This window comes from Fusarium musae, chromosome 7, assembly GCF_019915245.1.
Source record: "Fusarium musae strain F31 chromosome 7, whole genome shotgun sequence".
Taxonomy (NCBI): Eukaryota; Fungi; Ascomycota; class Sordariomycetes; order Hypocreales; family Nectriaceae; genus Fusarium; species Fusarium musae.
The window spans coordinates 2,581,396-2,601,116 of NC_058393.1; the positions used below are offsets into that span (position 1 = coordinate 2,581,396).

Sequence of the window (19,721 nt, forward strand, 5' to 3'; positions counted from 1 at the left end):
TGTGCACCCCAAATAGTCAACCAACTGGGTTAATCGACTACCTGTTCACCAACCGCAGACACAACATCCCACGCTCTCGCATTGAGAGGGGGAATCAGCAGGCACGCGATCGCAGCTTTCGTCACTTGTTGAACCTCCCTCAACAAACTCACACGCCCCCTCCATTCTCCGTTCTCCATCTCCAAGGCTCGGGAGTCTGCCCCTCTCTCCGTCTTCCTCCCGCTCGAGGGACCTACCACGTACGGTACCTACGTGTGGTAATTTATCAGTACCTACCGTACCTCACGCAGCGACTTGCCCATCTCGGATAGCACTACTCGCACCTCGTGGGTGATTTAAACTCCTCGTTGTGGCCCGTGAGAAAGGTTCGGTGCCCCTCATCCGCCGTACACCACCATCGTCCTTCCGTCTCCGGCAAGACATCATCAGAGCATTCATCTCACCTATTACCAACAGCTCTTTGAGGAAACACGACTCCAGTCGTGCAGTGCAGGTTCAAGGTTCACAATGGAACCAAGCGGCATGCACATCCCTGAAGATGCGTTGTTGCAGTACGAATATATGACCCCAATTGGTGAGTGCTTATTCCCACGTTCTTCTCCAACCGATCAGCCCCGTGGTCTAATGCCGGCCTGTCGTTGGTTGCCGGCGCCTGCGCTTAAGCTCCGTCGCGGCCGGTCCCCGTGGCGCCCCCGTTTTCCCCGTCCGGGACAAGTTCGTTCCATATTTCACTTGACCCTTCTTTCACAATTGCATGGAGCCCGAGGGCATCCACATCCACGTCAATATCAGTCCCAATTTAGCCTACAGACGGCTTCCACTTTGGTCAATGACAGACAGTTGATCATAGTCTCATGTTCAACGGTTCCGCAATCTTGGTGCTTGTGCGTCAAGGATCAATGCCACTATCAATTCATTAGCACTCCTAGCTCGCTTACGTCTGCTCACAAGTGTGGGTATGTATCTCGACTTCAACAAACCTATGTCTGCCTCTTGAAGCATGCCAATTGGCTTATTCCTTTGCTGTATTCACCAGTTTTATGTCTAAGGACCATTCATTCCCTTGGATTCATGATTGGCAAGGCCACTCCTGGCCTCAATGTTTCCTAGCTCAGTGTTGTCGTTGGTCTTTATGTAAAGCACCGATAAAGGTCCCAATCACAAACGATGACATTTTATTGTCATATGATAAGGCATAGCAGGGCAGCTTCAGGGTTCATGATGCTATATCAGACGTCAAGTATCATTTTGGTCATTTTCCTCTTCTGCTTTACATGACTTCGCTTTCTACTCCCCCACGCATAATCTCCATTCGTTGACATCTCAGAAAACACTACCCCCACACAATTGTCGTTTGTGCCTTTCTCTTCACCGAATGCTGACTGATGCCTAGGATACTTCAAATCATCAAGATGCGGTTACTGTGGGAAACGTGACAAGAGTCAGTCAAAACGTGAATTGAGCCCCTGCACCTCCAGTACCTTTTGGCCACCCCAAGACTCGCATACACCTGCGTCACGAGACACCCGTGATTCCACAGCCGTGTCATCGACGGTTGTTCTGAAGTTCAGATTGACCACTTCGTATAAGCACTTGAGTCACACGGTCTCTTGAACATAAGGCTAACTAGTACGTGGGGTTATAGGCTACGCTTACCACGCAGTGGCAAATTCTTTGAGTCCTGCGTTCTATCAAACTCTCCTTGATAGATATTGGAGACGTTCAGGCACTCTCATGTACCGACCCGATCAACGTCGGTCATGTTGCCCACACTATACTATTCGTCTTGATTCTAGCCTGTTCAAGCCATCCAGAGATCAACGGCAGACCGTCAATCGTTTCAACAAGTATATCATGGGAGAGACTTACATGAAAGAAGCGGCTCGCCTGTATCCCAAGTCGCGTGATGAGGCCAAGAAACGGGATAACCATTTTGATCTCGTCGAACGGGTTCACGAGGCTGAAGAGGCTAACCTGAAGAATCCCGCTGAGGCTGCCCATAAACTCGTCGTGACTCTAGAGCATGATGATTGTACGGATGAGAAGTTTGCTGTTTACCAGAACTACCAGGCGGTAGTTCACAAGGAGTCTCCGGATGAAATTACCAAGACCGGATTCAGACGCTTCCTTTGTGACTCGCCTTTGAGGAGAGAAACAATGGTGACACCCGATGGGCGTAAACGTCGCCTGGGTTCGTATCACCAATGTTACAGACTGGATGGCAAGCTAGTTGCCATTGGAGTGCTTGACCTCTTGCCCGAGTGTGTAAGCTCAGTATACTTTCTTTACCATGAAAGCATTCACCAGCATTCGCCAGGGAAGCTTGGTGCACTGTATGAGATTGCTCTATCCATCGAGGAGGGCTATGGCTGGTGGTACCCAGGCTATTATATACACAACTGCCCCAAGATGTGGTACAAGATTGATTACTCACCTCAGTATGTTCTTGACCCTGTGTCTTTGACATGGGACCCGCTGGATCGAACTGTGTTGGACCTCCTCGACAAAAAGCCGTACGTGAGCCTTTCGCTTGAAAAGGAGCAGGCCTCTCGCGAGATCGAACAAGGTTTTGCGTCGCCTACCGAGGATCCAAACCAGAGTGACAAAGGGGGGGACAAAGGTTCCGACTCTGCAGCATCCGATGAAGATGACAGCAACTGGTTGTTTGCAACCGGGATGCCGGGTATACCTCCGATATCTACGGTCGCTGAGTGGGATATGGATCATATCGCTTTGAAGATATCCCCGAAAGCCCCATTATACGAAACCTCTGATCTCGTCAGCTGGGAGGAAAAGGGGGTCGAGGAATATCCAGGAATGAGAGCTGGTGTTGCTGAGCTCATCGCGGCAATTGGCCCTGACTTGATGGACCGGATTTGCCTGGACTTTTCCCGGAGACCCTAAACGGATATATCAGGACTGGGATGGTAATAAGTATCAAGAGATGATTTCTGCTCCATCTTGTTGGCGAAATCTTAAGGATCGGTTCAAAGTCGACACATTTCACTGCTCAACATATTTATCATGTCTAATGAAAGAATGTCCAATGTAGAGGTATGTTATTTAAAGTCTGAAGAATGAATACATGTCTCGATGTTTTAATAAATACTCCGTATTGGAGCTATACGATGTAGTTGGACTGTGACGCTTGATTGGTGGTGGAGCTATGCTTCCCAAGCTTGCCCGCACCCCGCCAGCCCACAACACTTTTTGTTGCCTTATCTTATCACTCACCTCGGTGAAGGGCCAACCTTTTCTTTCAACACCAAAACTCAGCGTCATTACTGTTTCGCGTCGCATCTTCCTTTCAGGCGGCCAAGCGCGCTGACATTGATACGTATCTCAGCGCTTTGTGCGACAGTTTGCGAACGGGGAACTTGCCTGTACCATAATCATCATGGCGTCCCAGATAAATCTCTTCTCGCCAGCCGAACTTGCGTATCTTCACCAGTCACTCTCGTTACATCCTCCAATCCGACCCGATGGACGCATACCGACACAATTCCGTCCCTTGACAGCAGAGACGGGTGTTCTGCCGGGTACCAATGGCAGCGCGCGCGTACATTTCGCTGATGGCACCGAGGCCATTGTAGGAGTCAAGGCTGAGATTGAGAAGACTGGAGGAAGCGAAGAGCAGCAGCAAGACGAAGAAGATCGAACAAGGGGTGACTGGCTCGAATTGGCAGTTGAGATCCCAGGACAGAGAGATGATGAAGCCTCGACAATATTCCTGGCAGAAATGTTGAGAGAGGCGCTATTGGCAGATAATGAGTTTGCCAAGAAATTGAGAATCAACAGACGGTTTCACTGGCGACTATATCTCGACGTATGTGGTCATTATACAAAGAAACAAACGCAATGCTAAAATGGTACAGGTTCTACTAATATCTCCTCCGCTATCATACCCTCTCCCACTACTATCACTCACAACACATCTCGCTCTTCTGGCCACCCGTTTGCCCCGCCTCAAGTCTGAAGGCGACGAGGACCCTATGTTCAACGACGATTGGGAGGCCTCGACATTCTTGTACCCTCGCGATGGTGCTGATGCGGCAGGCTCACGACCATCTATCACACTTCTCGTGGTTGCGATTGGCGACAACATCATCTTCGACCCTGCAAAGGAGGAATTGGCTGTCGCGGAGACAGCGCTGGCCGTATCTGTGGCGGAGGTCCGTCGAGTCGCAGCTGAGGGCGACATGGAGCTGGACAAGAAGAGCCGCGAGCTCAAGTTGCTGTCTATTCGAACCATTGACCCGCCATCAAGGCTCACACCGCCCGGAGTGCCGCACACGACGAATGGAACTGCACAAAAGGGAGAGCCCCAAACAACTCAGGGCGTGTGGAAGGCACCATTGGGTGGAACCAAGTTTGGAGTAATGGACAGTATAATACAGGCTGTACTGGAGAAGGGTGGAGTTGCGGATGAGGTTTTGGAGGGCCTGGAGGGTGTCGAGCTCACATGAGACAAATATGGGGTGTGATAGAAAAGTACAAAGCCTCATGAGGCTGGATTTCATGTAATCGTACAACGTATGATCCCTGGGCATGGAGATCGTTATGCTACAGCTATATCATACATGCAGATTCTTGCATCTTTGTTTTTACATAGGCATCTTAGAAGACACCAAACCACTTCTTCTTGGGCTCTTCAACCTTCTCTTGCACCTCGACCTTTTGCACTAGCTCGTCCTCCACAGCAGCTTGCTCAGGCTTGGGATCCTCCTCACCCTTGCCAAACACAACAGTCACAGGGTCCTTGGCCTCGATTCCGTGCATCTTCATGAAAAGTCGGCGCTTAGCTACATCGTCGAGATGGTCCGTTCGGTGGTCCCTAGCTTTCTCGGCCTTGTCCTTCTCGTGCAGGACAATAACATTCTTCCAGGCGACGAAGAAGTGAAGAGGGTGCGTCCAGAGGTCTGAAATGGGAGGGACGAGCTCCTTGTATGGCGAGTTGTAGGCGTAGTTCATGAAAAAGGTGAAAACACCAAGGGCGAAAAGAGTTCCCTGGCGGGGGTCAGTATACTGCGGGCAGTTGAACAGGTGAAGCTGTATAGTAAACATACCATGGTGATAAAAGTATGCAAAAGCCTACTGTGCCAGAAAAAGTGCTCCCATGTCCCCTCGGGAGCCATCATACCGGGATAGTGCTTCTTGTTCTGAGCAGCGACCTCGGAAGCGGTGAGCTCAGGGCCGTAATGTTTAGGCACATGGTTCTTCTTGAGGCGGGAGCCATGAGAAGGAGGGTTGAAACGAGCGGGCTTCTCGAGAACAATAGGCTTTCCCTTTGAGGATGAAGAGGCGAAGCGAATTCGGATGCTGTTCTGTGAGAGCGGGATGCTGATACCACGCCACAGAGGACCCTGAAGAGGGAGGAGAAAGCGGGGGATGATGGCGCGAGATGCCATTGTTGGGATGTGTGACGAACTATAACAATATGTGCGTTTGTTGTTCCACCTCTTGGCCTTGGAGCTTTGTTTGTTGTGGTGGTTTCGTGATGCCCTCACGTCTGCCCAAACAAGAAGAATCTTTTTTCCGGAGCCGTTGAGAAACAAACGAGGTCCCGGGACGGAGGTCCCACTCCTTGAGCCGGTCGACCCTAGACTGTTACGGGGTTAGTGGGCCTAAGGTCTTTTTCGACAAGGTCACAAGATTCCATGGATGGAATGACTGAGGAATTGAATTTGAGATTTTTTCATGATGAAAGAGCCTGAGGATGACATGACTAGCCCGACCCTGGGAAAAAAGCAATCGCCGATGGAAGACCCGCTTTGGGGTGCTATGTCCCGACTTTACCCGGAGCCACATTCAGAGTCGACAGGGGGAAGAATGTCGGCTTACTTACTCTTGCACTGTGATTGGCTGGAAAATCATCAGCCACCTGTGGCGCTCTGAGAGAATTGAGCGATCCGGCGTGGTCCTAGGCCAGTCGTGTCATGCTGTCATAAAGTTTTATTTTCTTGCTTCGGATCTTTTTCTTCCTCTCTCTCTCCCTCCCTCTCTTCTTTCTTCCCACATCCACACTCTCAACACTCAATTTATCCTTTGCTCTCGTCTTTGGCTAACGCCTGTCGTTGAATTTACTACCACCTTTTAACTCCTTAATCAAAAACCACATTCACAATGGCTGGCGGTAAGTCTATTCTCACAGCTTGCTTTGGTTTGCGCCGGTTGTAGCGCAAGGTTTCGAGAGATGCAATTGAGGACAACGAAAGGGGAGACGCTTTTCGCAGAGGATATCACGACTTTCAATTCGAGTCTCGAGGGAATCAGGATCTTTTTGCACAATGGCAGAGAGTCATACTCTGGTCACCTAGCTGAGGTTGGCCTGCTGACCCTGTTGCCTGCGTCATTTACCCAGAACTGGTTTTCCCATGACCACGAAGTGTTCACCAAGACTCAACAACAATTCGTGCCACGCCTCTGAAACACCAAGGCGACTCTTCTTTCGTCCTCTCACCAGACTCACGAACCTCGTCTACACAGCCTCACCAGAGCCAAAACTCACTCAGCCGAGAACTCATTTACTAACTCACCATGTGCAGGCGATATCAAGAAGGGTGCCAACCTCTTCAAGACCCGATGTGCTCAGTGCCACACCGTTGAGAAGGACGGCGGCAACAAGATCGGCCCTGCCCTGCACGGCCTCTGGGGCCGCAAGACTGGTTCCGTCGAGGGCTACGCCTACACCGATGCCAACAAGCAGAAGGGCATTGAGTGGAACGACGACACTCTCTTCGAGTACCTCGAGAACCCCAAGAAGTACATCCCCGGTACCAAGATGGCCTTCGGTGGCTTGAAGAAGGCCAAGGACCGCAACGACCTTATTGCGTAAGTTTTTTACTCTGTTGAGTTGCAGTCAGCTCTGGACATTGGCTCGCCGTTTCTCTCGAGGGGTTACTGTGATACTATATGATTCCAAACTGCCATGCTCTCATTCCCCCACTGCATCACAACAGCTACTAACATGTCTCACAGCTACCTCAAGGACTCTACCAAATAAGCGACTATGGATCGCGTGTAATGTTACGACTTTCGATAGATGGGGACCGCCAAGGGGCGTTTGTACTATAGACTCTACACAGCACTTGTTAAGACATGCCACGTGCTTCGTATCCTATTCCCATCTCTCCTCTTTATGCGACTTCCGTTCCATACAACACAACCGTCTTTTTCACCCACGAAGAAAAGCCTGGCGTTGGTTTGAGGCGGAAAAACAGGAATGACATGAGACCAAAATTAAACGTGTCCGCATCATAGCCCGATTTTTGTTACGATAGAGATGTTAAAACTATTCTTTTTCTACCCTCATTCACTTCGTGTTTACTTCATCCGTGTCTCATAATTATGCATTTGGAATCACCTGTGAACGTCATTTTTACCATGATACGATGCCACGAGCCAATCTCAATGCCGTCAAAACCGATTACATGTCCAGTCTCCTTGATACCCGAGCGCCCCGTACAGAGAGGGTCATCCGCGCAAACCGGTTCTTTTTCATGAGCATGTTTCTATTATTTTTCCATCCCACTTCGAGTTTTTTCCCTCATCATGACTTTGGGATTGCCGAGCTATTTCCGTGCGCCTCCATTGCTCCGGCGGCGTATGCGGGACCTGCGGCGATCGGCGGGCGGTGTGCTTGTCTTGTCTCTCGTTTTTTGGAGATTTTGCTTTTTTTTTTTTTTACCCCTGGCATGAAAATGAGGTTTCATTGACAGGTGTTGGGGAAATTTTGAGCCACCGTGGCTGGCATCGGTTGGGGTTCAGTGTGACGTGATGAGACATGAAGGTGAGAGAAAACATATTCACGATGCGAGTTTCTTCAGCTGGCTTTAGTATTTCTTCAGACTACATTCATAACTTTGGGAACGAAGTCATAAGATTAGAGCATACTATCTAGATCTAAAGAATATACTCTCTAACTTTAGTATTTCTTTAGACTATATTTAGGACTCTAGGGCTAAAGCAAGTCATATCTTTGATGATATTTTATTCAATTAAGGAATATACTCTTGTGTCATCATGAAAATCATCTAGGATTTCCCCAACTTCACCTCAAGTTTTCGATAAGTCTCAGGATTCTGCACACTTCTATAGGTGGTGGAGAGGGCATGCTCCCAATCCACCCCGTCAATCTCAGCCTCTGGCTTAACCCCCTGAAGGCATCGTCGAAGGGCACTTTCGGCAGCCTTCACATGGAGTCCGCCTAGATCAGCACCGCTAAAGTCGGTGCAGCGGGTATCTCGAGCAATGGGCTCGAGGCGGTCGAATTCCTCGGCTGTTGCGTCGGGGTGATTTGTGCGATAGATGGCTCGGAGGATATCGACCCTCTCGTCAGGGGTAGGTAGGTCGATGAAAAGACGGACATTGAGACGGCCGGGTCGAAGCATGGCCGGGTCGATCATATCTGGTCTGTTGGTTGTGCCGATAACATATACGCCTGTGCGATCTTGAACACCATCGAGCTCCGTGAGCAGTGCGTTGACAACACGGGTGCCTGCCTCTGTTGATGCATTGTCTCGCTTTGGAACGAGGGAATCCATTTCATCGAAGAAGAGGATGCAGGGTGTTGATGAGCGCGCCCGGTTGAATAGCTCACGCACTGCGCGCTCTGATTCACCGACGTACTTATTAAGTAATTCCGGCCCGTTGATAAGGATGAAGCTTGCCTGTGCTTCGTTGGCGACAGCTTGAGCGACGAGGGTTTTACCGCAGCCAGGGGGGCCCCAGAGAAGGCAACCTGCTGGACGGCTAAGGCCAGCACGACGGTAGAGCTCGGGGGTTTTGATGGGTCCAATGATTGACATGTTGAGCTGATCGCGGGCAGCCTTGAGAGCACCGACCTGCTCCCAGGAGACGTTGGGAATGACGGTGAAGCCCTCTTTTCGTAGGGAGGGGGTATAGTCTTTGATAGCCTTTTTGAAATCCTCTTGGAACATAGGTAAACTAGGGTATTCAGTAATAGGGCTAGGCGATTGTTGGTCGGCAAGTTCCATGAGATCTAGATCTGGTTGTGACTGGGCTGATGTGTCGATGAAGTAGTGACGATATTGATCCATGTGCATCATGCGTTTCTGCGGGTACAACTGAGCGCGTCTGGCGACGTTGATAATGTCAGCGCCGAGGAAACCATGAGTAATCTTGGCAAGCTCTGCAAAGTCGACATCTTCTGCTAGATTTATCTTTCCGGCAATGACACTCCAGATATCTCGTCGAGCCTCAAGATCTGGTATCCTCATCTGGATGGTCTCCTCAAACAATCCAGTCGTGATAATAGTAGGGTCGATATCTGTAATTCGGGATGTTGTAGCCATTGCTAAAATGCGTCTGTCTTTGTCTTGCTCAGCTGCGATACGCCGCATCTGTCGGATGAACTGTAAAACGTTGCGACGATGGCTTTCGCTATGACCAATAGCTCCAGGTCTAGACATAAACCAGTCAAGCTTTTCGATAAACATGATACACGGAGCGACTCGCATGGCTTCCTCAACCGCCTCGTTAAGGCTTTTTTCCATGCGCTCCGGGTCCTCAAAGCATCCCATAAGATGCACAATCGGCAAGTCGAGCTTCGCAGCTGTTGATCTGATCAACGTCGTCTTGCCAATGCCAGTCGGGCCTGAGAGAAGAAGACCAGGGAGCCCTCGCCAGCCGTTGGTAGAGTATGTTCCTGGCCATTTGAAAAGACATTTTATATGTTCGATAATACCTTGTTGCATTTCTTTCACACCTCCAAGCTCAACCAGGCCGGAAGGAAGCTCGAGCTTGTAGCGGCTCGTCTTTTGTGTTTTCTTCAGAGGTGCTTTGTCTTGCTTTTCTGTAGGTGCAGCATCTGTATCCGTCAAAGCACCCTTGGTCGTGATGCCACCATCCTTTGCTCGCTCTTCTCCATCTTCCTGCAAGCGACGCTTCTTGTTCGCGCGGGGTCTTTCGTTCGTAGACTGAGGCATGTTATCGGGAGTTGTAGATGTTGTCGTGTTCCAGTGCTTCGTCATTTGTCTGTTGAGAAGGAAACGGTCGTCGTCGGGCTTGGGTGGTTCTTCGAGTTCGGCTTCAGAGTCGCTTGAATCGCCGAGCTCTTCTTTGCGGAATTGAAGTACGCGGTCGATCGAGTCTTCCAAAGGGCGCTTCTTTTGTCGGCTAAGGCTAGAATTTGATTTCTTGATAGCGTCGTAAACAGATGATGATGTTTTGAAAGGCTTGCCGTCGTTTGCATCCTCAAGCTTCTTCATGACCATGTACACATCGCGATCGAGCCCCTGCCTTAGACTGAGGCGCGGCTTCCTGTCTCCTAGAGTCATTACCGCTCAGGACTTGTCGCGTCAACGACGACGGCTTTGATGTTAATGGAAGGTGCAAGATCTCCGAAGGTTGGACGGGGAAAAAAAACTTAAGAGGCGGAAGGAGGTGACAAAAAAAGGTACCCCACAGTGATTCACTGACGAAGGTATAAGGTAGTGGTTTGATAATGAAATTCAAAGCGACTCCCCGGGTTTTATAGCTCTTCAGCTGGTCAGGCGACGTGTTCATCCTGATTAGAGTTGCTTGAGATGCTGCAGCCCAAAGGCAACCTTGTTGATTAAGTTCATTGAGACTTCAGTGTGGCTAGAGACAAGTACGTACGGTTGTTTGGAATTGAGATAGATCGAAATTGACTTGCCCATCACGTAGTTCAATTCTTATATTGTGATGCCACTCGTGTAACAATATCATGTCTCATGTCTCTCTTCCTCGGTATTGTTCTTTATCTATGCTTCATATGGAGTTATGTCTAAGCTACTCACTCGATATGCCTTTGGCCTCGCAAAGTGTGAACACTCCGGATATCTAGCAATGAGGTATTGTACAATTGAAGTGGTCCTACTATTTGATTTGCAGATACGGTTCATTGTTTAGGCTTAAAATTAGGGAAATTTTATAAATACCTTATGTTTTACTCAAGGCTTTACTAAAGAAAGTTTCATAATCTTTACTTGAAAATCTGCTCAAGGAATTATGTCAACTTAGAGGGGTCTTGCTTATCGATAAGACCCTGGACCCCAGTATCGGCGCCGATGACGATGGTCTCCCTCGTGACAATCGTTCGCTATCATTGAACGGAAACCAGAAACCGCAAACTCCCAGCCTCGACTTGAACAGCCACACAATTTCTCTTGACAATCTCCCGATAAGGCCACCCACCACCAAACCTATCCTCACGATCCTCATCATGGGCGGAAACGCAAGTAAAGTCACAGCCCAGGACAAGTCCGTCCCTCCCACCCCCCGCGATTGCGCTCGTGACCGCCTTCAATACTAACAATCCTCAGGGCCATCCTGGACATGAAGAACCAGCGCGATAGGCTTCACCAATACCAACGGCGCATAACAGTCCTCACGGATAAAGAGACCGATATCGCAAAGCAGATGCTGGCCAAAGGCGACAAGAAGCGCGCTCTATTAGCCCTACGGCGCAAGAAGTATCAAGAGTCGCTATTAGCTAAGACAGATGCGCAATTAGCTCAGCTGGAGAAATTGACGAACGATGTCGAGTTTGCGCTTATACAGAAAGATGTGGTGTTTGGACTGCAGCAGGGTACAAAGGTGCTTAAGGAGATCCATGCCGAGATGGGTGGGATTGAGAATGTGGAGAAATTGATGGGCGAGACGGCGGAGGCTATTGCATATCAACAAGTACGTTACTATGATACTGTTATCTCACTGGTCGAAATATACTTACATACTTCTAGGAAGTCAGCGATATGCTTGGAGGTCGTATTTCCAACCAGGACGAGCAAGAGGTGGAAGACGAACTGGAAGCTCTCGAAGCCGAACTCACAGGTCCAGCCAAGCTACCCTCCGTCCCCGTGGCGAATCTACCAGAAGTACAGAAGAATCAAGAAGTCGAGGCACAAGCCGAGAGAGCGAAGCAACCAGCCATGCTAGCAGCATAGACGAGGAGCAAAGCGAGACATTTGGTTTCAAGGCATTTTGGGCAGAGCATTTTACATTTCGAGACGTACGTTCTACTATACTTAGACTTGGGTGTATACAGCGGGCAACACGAGGCGTTGAGGCATTTCTGCATTTGAATCATGAAATATAGTATCTTGGACTTCTATCTGCTATGCGTACTTGCTGATGAGTTTCCTCATGATGGACATGGCGCCTCCTCGGTAGCCACCACCAAACATGGCATAGTGGTTGAGATGATGGTATCTGAGACGATGCTAGTATCGTGGAGTTTGAGGGAAAGGGTGGTCTTACAGTTCGTATAGCTTCACTCTGTCTGGCCACTCAGCTACTGGCTCTGCCGTTGGCACCAGTTCATGGTACTCCTTCCAGAAGTGATTGGTGAAGCCACCAAACATGTTCATGATGCCGAGTTCAAACTCAGAGTGGCCATATACAGCTGAGGGATCGTAGACAACTTCTTCGCATCCACCTTGACCTGCGATCTGCCCCTTGGAATGATTTCCACTCCATAGATCGCCATGAATAACGACAGGTTTGATGTTCTTTACAACATCATCCCCAATCAGCCGTGGTACAACTTTGCTCGCAACTGTCTCAACAACTTCTTCAAGTTCTGGATCAGCACCGTTGTTGCAAACTGCCTGACGCGCGATATGTCTCAGACGGTTATTCGCGTAAAAGTCAGCCCACGACTCTCGCCATGAGTTATCCTGCTCTGTAGCACCGCAACATGTAGGGACTGGGAACCCAAACATTTGCTTGTCATAGCCTTCTGGGATGGGAGCTGGTGTTGTGTGTAGCTGCGCAACTTTTGAAGCTAGAGTCTTGCCTGAACCACCAGGTGCTGATGACCCCAGATCGAGAAAGTCAGTGGCGAGGAAGTGTTGCCCTGGACGGCCTGTGAGAGCTCCGTGGGCATGAGATCTGGGACAGAAGTTGGGAACTGAGTCTGCTATGGCGTTAAGGGAGGCGTGTTCACCTGTGCTCTGTTAGATCATGATATTAGTATGTGTATAAAACGCATACTTACCCGTAAACATAACCTCAGCTTCCTTCCCTGTACCAGTCTTGACAAAGTAATTCAAAGGCTTCCCGTCCTTCTCAGAGGTTATCTTGAACGTAGAAGCAAAGCCCGATCCACCATGAGAGTTGATAGCCGAGTTGGCGGGGTCCAGGCCCAGGGCCTCAACGATGGCGGGGTCGACTTTCGTATGCGGCATGATATCGAAGGTTTTTGGGGGTAAATTAATACAAGCGTGGCGATATTCAGGTACGCCAGTTGTTTGCGGTGTTTTCCAAACTCAAACTTGGCTGGTATGAAGATGGGAAGATTGGGTGGGATGATGAGGTGACGTCAAAGCTTTGGTGTTAGTAATGCGAAAATATGCACGGAAGCTTGGAGCATTGCAACGTAGTGACTTGTCCTGCTTATTTTTTTCTGGAATTAATTTGATGTAGAGGTAGAGATATGATGTTATCCTTTCATCATAGCAAAATGTGACTGTAGAAGCTGTTTAGTGAGTATCCAAGCCGTGTATCTCTGTAAATAGACTGTTCACCTATATTGAGGCGCCTACAGACTACGATGAGCCCGAGATTGTTTAGAGTGAACAAGTAACCTTCTTGTTCCCATGAGTGTAGCACTCAATCAAGTAGCATCGCTCTCATGGGCCACTGCTGTTAGAAGCTTAATCGGAGGTCCATGGCCTGATCTCCAAGTCCGGAGCTTTTTGACCCGGAGTGTGTGGGGCCGGCCGGGAGCTAACTGTAATTCACGGCGCCGGCCTTTTACATATCGGGTCGTCCTCCGGGGAGCCTCTGGAAGAAGAAATCAAATCCAAGTGTGGGTGGGTTATTGTCAAAGTGCGAAGCGAGCTTCTTCGACATGGTCATCAGATTAGTGAACAAGGTACAGTAGATGACAGTGACATTCTACATTGACAACAAAGGAGCTGCCCCTGATGAACCCATAAAAGTGATTGAAGGAGATAATCAAGTCAGAGACTATCGAACATCTCATGTTAAGCCAGAAATGTGCTAGGCCTGCCACGCTCTTTGTTGCATCATTGTCACGAGTGATTGGGTGAGAAACTCAAGTACTGTGATTTTGAAGCCCAATTCCATGCTCTTCTTTTGTGGGTGCCAGAAGACCCTAGATCTGGAGAGTACCTGCAGGATCTTCCAGATCACTCTACTCTTGGCCAACATCTTGAATGACAAGGTAGTTGCTGTGCGGCTCCCGGTCAAGCAGTTCCTAGCTGTTTCTACTCAAATCATACGGTCGCTTCATCAAGAGAACAGGGGATGGTCGGGTCCGACCCTGATGATACATTCACATTCCGATGATACAATAATGAAAGGCCATCTTCTGTACTCTATTCAGTAGTATCAAGTAGGTAGGTGCCTTATCTATAACATAATAATACGTAAACTCCGCCTCGGAGCCGATCCGAATCAGCACTCCACCTATGGATCGGATGAGCCCACATCGGCCCCGTCAAATCCCAAGCCCAATCAAATTCCCGTCATATTTCTGTTTCTGATGTGACAATGGCATCCCTTGTTTGTTTCCGAGCAAACGCCAATCGCAAGCAGGTAATGGTATAGATCAAGAACTCCATAAGATAAAACTCGCTATTCGTTCCGGTAGTAATTCGTCAGACCAGGGTGTGTGTGTGTGTGTGTGTGTGTGTGTGTGTGTGTGTGTGTGTGTGTGTGTGTATGTGTGTTCGGTCTTATTGTTTGGTGGGGGTCTCATTGCATGCGGAAGCAGCGTATGTTGTACCGCTGCTGAGTGATGCGTTGTCTGAGTCGACGGTTGGTGATTGTGATGATGAGGACATGGAGAATGATGCTGAGTTGTTGGAGTGTGAACCGCCGTTGAAGCAGGTTGTGCATGGGCATAGAGGGTTGTTTGTCATTGGCGGTGGAGGTGCGCAGTGACGAGCGAACCAACTCTTGACTGAAGAGGGCATCTTGAGTATGAGTGAGGTTGATATAGTTGTTGTGGTTGAAGTAATGTTGAGTAGCAAGAGTAGTCAGATAGGTAGGTGTAAGACTTGTTGAGACTGAAGATATCTCAAGTACAACGTCAAGTTGTGTGTAAGTCGCTTGCTAAGACCAAAGAAGATAAGAATAAACTACAGATCTACGAAAGAATGAAGAGGATGTCTTGGGTATTTATGTTTCTTCACTTCTGTAGCATGTGGGACCAACAAACCAACCCGAGCTTCTCCTTTGCAAAAGTATTCTTCTTGCGCATCAAAAACTCTCGAAGCCATCCAAGCAAGACCCAGGACTAGACCAAGGCCATCCCTGACCCATGCACGGCAACAAAATGGGGCAGCCTCCTCTTCTCAGCCGGATACCGAGAGACGTCCGGGAAAAGAGTGGGTTTGCAAATCTACATATCAAATCGCGATACCTTCACTTTTTACCACGTCTTCTTAGACGTTTTATATCTCCTCCTGTGAATCTCTCTCTTGACCGAGTTTCCCCAGAGCCAAGACCGCTTCTTACATGGGATGGATTATGGCGCGGTTTTTTGCTTCCCCTCACGACAAGTAAATCTCCATTTCCCCGCGTTTTCCCCCCAATCGTCGGCCTGGGGAATGGGGGACACGTGCTAGACGGGGGATAAGCGCGGCAACTGATTAAAGTTGTGGCCTTATTTCGACGTGCAGTTGCATTGAACTTGACGGGCTTGTGAAGCTGTGGTGTTGCGTGTTGCGTGTTGAGGAGGAAGTGGTTTGGGGGCGTTGGCACGTGAGGTTGACGGATGATTGAGTGAGCTCACTACGAGACAGGACTGCAAATGAATAGCATAGAGGTCATTGGGTGGAGAGTTTGTGTTACTGTTTGTTACAACTACTATAGTTTAATGGCAATGTTATGGGTATGTTGTTGTCTCAAGTTGGCAAGCTGTTAGATATACTAAACTGGCCTATACAACCAGTAACAGTTGACTTACACGCCTTTAACCTCACCAATGAAAACAACTCCAAGTACTCTGTAGATATAATTAATCACTCCCAAATCCCCTCTTTCTCCAAATCACCCTATATTCCATCATAGCTCACCATCAGCCTCATCTCTCACCATCATCTACAGATTCCATCTGAGATTCTCTTCCCGCGTCGGTCTTGGGTCGGCATTCGCAAATCCTACCTCACACCTCACCTCGCCTCTACCTATAAAAGTTGCTTGCATGCGGCTCTTCCGCAGTGGATCTGGAAATGAAACCGACGCAATTCCCGCTTCGAACCTCAACGGAACGAGAACCCATTGGTTAACGTGTGTGCCCCTTTGCGGCTCGATCCGATGTCTTATCTACGTCAGGAGATTTTCATCATTGAGACGTGGGTCGCTGGCAAGGGGAATAACCGAGGATAAGCTGGGAAAATCTTGTTCAGAGATTTCATTTGGTGAGTCATGAATATCTGTGCTCAAGGGGGTTTATATGATGTGATAAATGCTGTGGAGATGGAAGGTGAGAAAAGAGAAAAGTCACGATATTAGCAGGGAGTTGTGGGAAAGTTGAGGCTGACTTTAGGTTGTGATGGTGTGCGGCGAGACGAGAGATCGCCAAGCCTTGCCCATGATGGGTGGCTTTCATTTCAACTGCACGTTGATGATCTGAACCAAAGTTATTCCCGAAGAGCTTCCTCTTGTTTCTTCTTGTTCCTTTCACTTGAATAAGCGACCTCAATACTCGCCATACTATCTATCATCTAACCCTTTGATCCATTATTAATACATTTTGTCAACAAGTTGAAATCATCCCATTATGAGCTAAGAATGCGGCTCTGAGACGATGCATGAAATTGGGCCCTTACATCCGAGAGACTTATTAGCCGAGTCTGGACCGAAACATCGAATCGTCTTTTTATACATAATTAGTCCAACAGCCCATCTGTGACTTGTTCCACTGACTTTGTTGAGAATGACTCTTCTAACCTCTCAGCTGTTGTCATGATTCAAGAACCCATCACGATACCATGTGGACTCCAAGCAAGCCAAAGTTGGCTGCATGGCACAATCTTCTTCTATCGTGCCTGGGGGAAGGCAGTGCGATTTTGAGTCTTGAGAATCTCAGTGTCTACTCGTCATCTCACGAGACATGACGACTCGTCCGTCACCTTTAATCTCACACGCCACGCCATATCACAAATCACAGCAGCAGGAACACAACAGTTGCAGGGCGTGGATACGCGAAAAATCATCTTGTTGGAGACCATATCGCCCGTCCATCCTTTAATCATCCGTCCTTCTATCGAACCAATCGGACACATTCGAGAGCATCGAAACCATGTGTCTTTACGAGAGCAGCGAGCTCCAAAGACCGACCGATGCATGCTAAATTAAAAAAAAAAAACAGGAATTTCCACTCATGTCTCCCACTCTTTTTCATGAGTGTTTGTTTCATCTACTCTCGGTTTTGGTTGGAACCGCAGCCTCCTGGCGGTCAAGTCTCACATCTTGTTATTATATCATATCCATTCACCACTGCTCGTCTAACAGCATTTTCAAGTGGAGCTGTTTAGATTCCGAGGGTGAACTCGACACCGACATCGATGTCGCGGGCTATTCGAGTGTTAGCAATCAGAACAGGCGTTGTAGGGCCCAATGCAACTTACCCATCTTGACGACCTTGGACAGCTGGACAGCCTTCTCGGCGGCGGTTTGTAGGTCATCGATGGAGAAGATCTTAAGACCAGAGTCGTTGATGAGCTGGTGAGCCTGCTCAACGTTGGTACCCTGGAGACGGGCAATGATGGGGATTCGGAGGTTCATGCTCTCAACGGTCTTGATGAGACCAGTGGCGATAGCGTCACATCGGACGATACCACCGAAAATGTTGACAAAGATAGCGGTGACCTTAGCATCGCTGGTGATGAGCTCGAAAGCCTCTCGGATAGCAGCAGGAGTGGCACCGCCACCAACGTCGAGGAAGTTGGCGGGCTGACCTCCGTTCAGCTTGATGATATCCATGGTGGCCATGGCAAGACCGGCACCGTTGACAAGGCAGCCGATATCACCGTCAAGCTTGATGAAGTTGAGGTTGGACTCAGCAGCGCGGACCTCATCGGGGTCCTCCTGAGTGGTGTCGCGCCACTCAAAGACATCCTTCTGTCGGAACTCAGCGTTGTCGTCGAAACCGAACTTGGCGTCCATGCAGAGAACCTTGTGGTCGGAGGTCTCGGAGAGAGGGTTGATCTCAATCTGGGTAGAGTCCTTCTCGGTGAAGATCTTGTAGAGCTTCTGGATGGTGTCCTTGGCCTCCTCGATGCACTGCTCGCTGAAGCCAAGCTTAGTGGCAATGTCGCGGGCAACCTCGTCGGTGACACCAACGTTGATGTCGATGTAGTTGGTGTGGATGGCATCGGGGGTCTCCTTGGCGACGGTCTCAATGTCCATACCGCCCTGGGAAGAGGAGACAATGACGGGGCACTGGTTCTGACGGTCCATGAGGATGGCGAGGTAGAACTCACGACGAGCAAACTTGCGCTCGCAAATGTAGACGGCGTTGCAGAGACGGCCGCCAGCGCCCGTCTGCTTGGTGATGAGGTTGTGGCCGATCATCTGCTCGGCGAACATCTCGGCCTCGTGGGGAGAGTAGATGACACGGACACCACCCTTCAGGCCGTTGTCGAAGGTACCCTTTCCTCGGCCACCGGCAAGGACCTGGGCCTTGATAACCATATCATCGTTGCCAATCTTCTCAGCGATCTCCTTGGCCTCCTTGGCGGACTTTGCGACGGAACCCTTGGGGACACCAATGCCGTACTGTTGGGGGTTAGCAGCCGTGGTTTTTTCTAAGGTGAGTCCCGTAGTTTGTAGTATCGACGGTCGGCAAGGGGGGGACATTGAGTAGATAAAACCTTACCTGTCGGAGGAGGTCGGCAGAGAGGTACTCGTGAATGCTCAGAGCTCGTCGTTGTTGAACGCCGGGGAATCGAGCGGCAGGTGCAGCAAACTGGAGCTATTGACATTAGAATTAGTAACTGCTTGTATATATATTTATCAAGCGCATCACAAGCTTTTGTTTAGCGGGCGATAACAGAACAGGGACATACCTTTGAGGAGTTGAGGGCCGAAGCCACAGCACGACTACGGCCGAGCTTGAACATTGTGACGGGATAAAGAAAGAGGGGAGATTGGGGGGATATGATCGAGAAAGGGAGGGAGTTTGAGGGGGATAAAGAGAAGAAGGGGAGAGAGCGGTTTAGATCGTCACAAGGAGGTAACAGTAGAAAAAGAGGTTTTCGGATGACGAGGAAAACCAAATCCACGAAGCTACGGCGCTCAATCAATCAGGAGCCTCAGACAGACCACTAACCTAGGCTTGTGCTCTGTGGTTTGATCCACTATTTTGGGCACGGGATTTGTCGGGCTAACTTTGGAGGCAGAGCAGAAACGAGACAAGTATTAGGACGGAAAATGACATTCACCGATTTTGATTATGATATAATAATTGTTGTGTTGGTTGATTGTGGTGCATTTCGTGTTTGATGATAATGCCTTTGTTACCCGTTTCCTCTCTCTAAACCTGAATTAATCTATCTATATGGTTGACTTTGAGTCTGTATAGAGTTGACCTCAATGTCCTCGGCGATGCTACAGAATATATCGCTTCTCCGAGCAAATGACACGGCATGGCATGGCATGGCATGGCATGACATAACAACCACCATCTGTTCCCGCGGGCTCGTCACATTTGCATTGCATTGGATCTCGGTGACCAAGATCCATCATCTACCGTCTCAGGG

At 49.1% G+C, this 19,721-nt stretch overlaps 8 protein-coding genes across 8 annotated transcripts; 4 read left to right on the forward strand and 4 right to left on the reverse strand.

Moving 5' to 3' along the window:
• Positions 1-1,854: 1,854 nt before the first annotated feature.
• Positions 1,855-2,904, forward strand: J7337_009953 (uncharacterized protein; the record flags this gene model as incomplete). The annotated part of the gene is made up of 1 exon (XM_044827546.1): positions 1,855-2,904. One exon carries the CDS (start codon positions 1,855-1,857, stop codon positions 2,902-2,904), a length of 1,050 nt encoding a protein of 349 aa, XP_044678140.1.
• A 493-nt stretch (positions 2,905-3,397) lies between these two features.
• J7337_009954 (uncharacterized protein) lies at positions 3,398-4,466 on the forward strand (the record flags this gene model as incomplete). Its single annotated transcript, XM_044827547.1, has 2 exons — positions 3,398-3,826; positions 3,876-4,466. The coding sequence occupies 2 exons, from the start codon at positions 3,398-3,400 to the stop codon at positions 4,464-4,466; spliced, it is 1,020 nt and encodes a 339-aa protein (XP_044678141.1).
• Positions 4,467-4,617: 151 nt separating this feature from the next.
• On the reverse strand, positions 4,618-5,408 carry J7337_009955 (uncharacterized protein; the record flags this gene model as incomplete). Its single annotated transcript, XM_044827548.1, has 2 exons — positions 4,618-5,007; positions 5,067-5,408. The coding sequence occupies 2 exons, from the start codon at positions 5,406-5,408 to the stop codon at positions 4,618-4,620; spliced, it is 732 nt and encodes a 243-aa protein (XP_044678142.1).
• A 715-nt stretch (positions 5,409-6,123) lies between these two features.
• CYC1 (iso-1-cytochrome c) lies at positions 6,124-7,003 on the forward strand (the record flags this gene model as incomplete). The annotated part of the gene is made up of 3 exons (XM_044827549.1): positions 6,124-6,133; positions 6,546-6,831; positions 6,979-7,003. 3 exons carry the CDS (start codon positions 6,124-6,126, stop codon positions 7,001-7,003), a joined length of 321 nt encoding a protein of 106 aa, XP_044678143.1.
• Positions 7,004-8,033: 1,030 nt separating this feature from the next.
• J7337_009957 (uncharacterized protein) lies at positions 8,034-10,298 on the reverse strand (the record flags this gene model as incomplete). Its single annotated transcript, XM_044827550.1, has 1 exon — positions 8,034-10,298. One exon carries the CDS (start codon positions 10,296-10,298, stop codon positions 8,034-8,036), a length of 2,265 nt encoding a protein of 754 aa, XP_044678144.1.
• A 908-nt stretch (positions 10,299-11,206) lies between these two features.
• On the forward strand, positions 11,207-11,930 carry J7337_009958 (uncharacterized protein; the record flags this gene model as incomplete). Its single annotated transcript, XM_044827551.1, has 3 exons — positions 11,207-11,244; positions 11,307-11,670; positions 11,727-11,930. The coding sequence occupies 3 exons, from the start codon at positions 11,207-11,209 to the stop codon at positions 11,928-11,930; spliced, it is 606 nt and encodes a 201-aa protein (XP_044678145.1).
• A 171-nt stretch (positions 11,931-12,101) lies between these two features.
• Positions 12,102-13,172, reverse strand: J7337_009959 (uncharacterized protein; the record flags this gene model as incomplete). The annotated part of the gene is made up of 3 exons (XM_044827552.1): positions 12,102-12,195; positions 12,244-12,931; positions 12,983-13,172. 3 exons carry the CDS (start codon positions 13,170-13,172, stop codon positions 12,102-12,104), a joined length of 972 nt encoding a protein of 323 aa, XP_044678146.1.
• Positions 13,173-17,491: 4,319 nt separating this feature from the next.
• On the reverse strand, positions 17,492-19,082 carry TCA9 (Succinate--CoA ligase [ADP-forming] subunit beta, mitochondrial; the record flags this gene model as incomplete). The annotated part of the gene is made up of 4 exons (XM_044827553.1): positions 17,492-17,535; positions 17,589-18,738; positions 18,839-18,934; positions 19,029-19,082. 4 exons carry the CDS (start codon positions 19,080-19,082, stop codon positions 17,492-17,494), a joined length of 1,344 nt encoding a protein of 447 aa, XP_044678147.1.
• Positions 19,083-19,721: the final 639 nt, after the last annotated feature.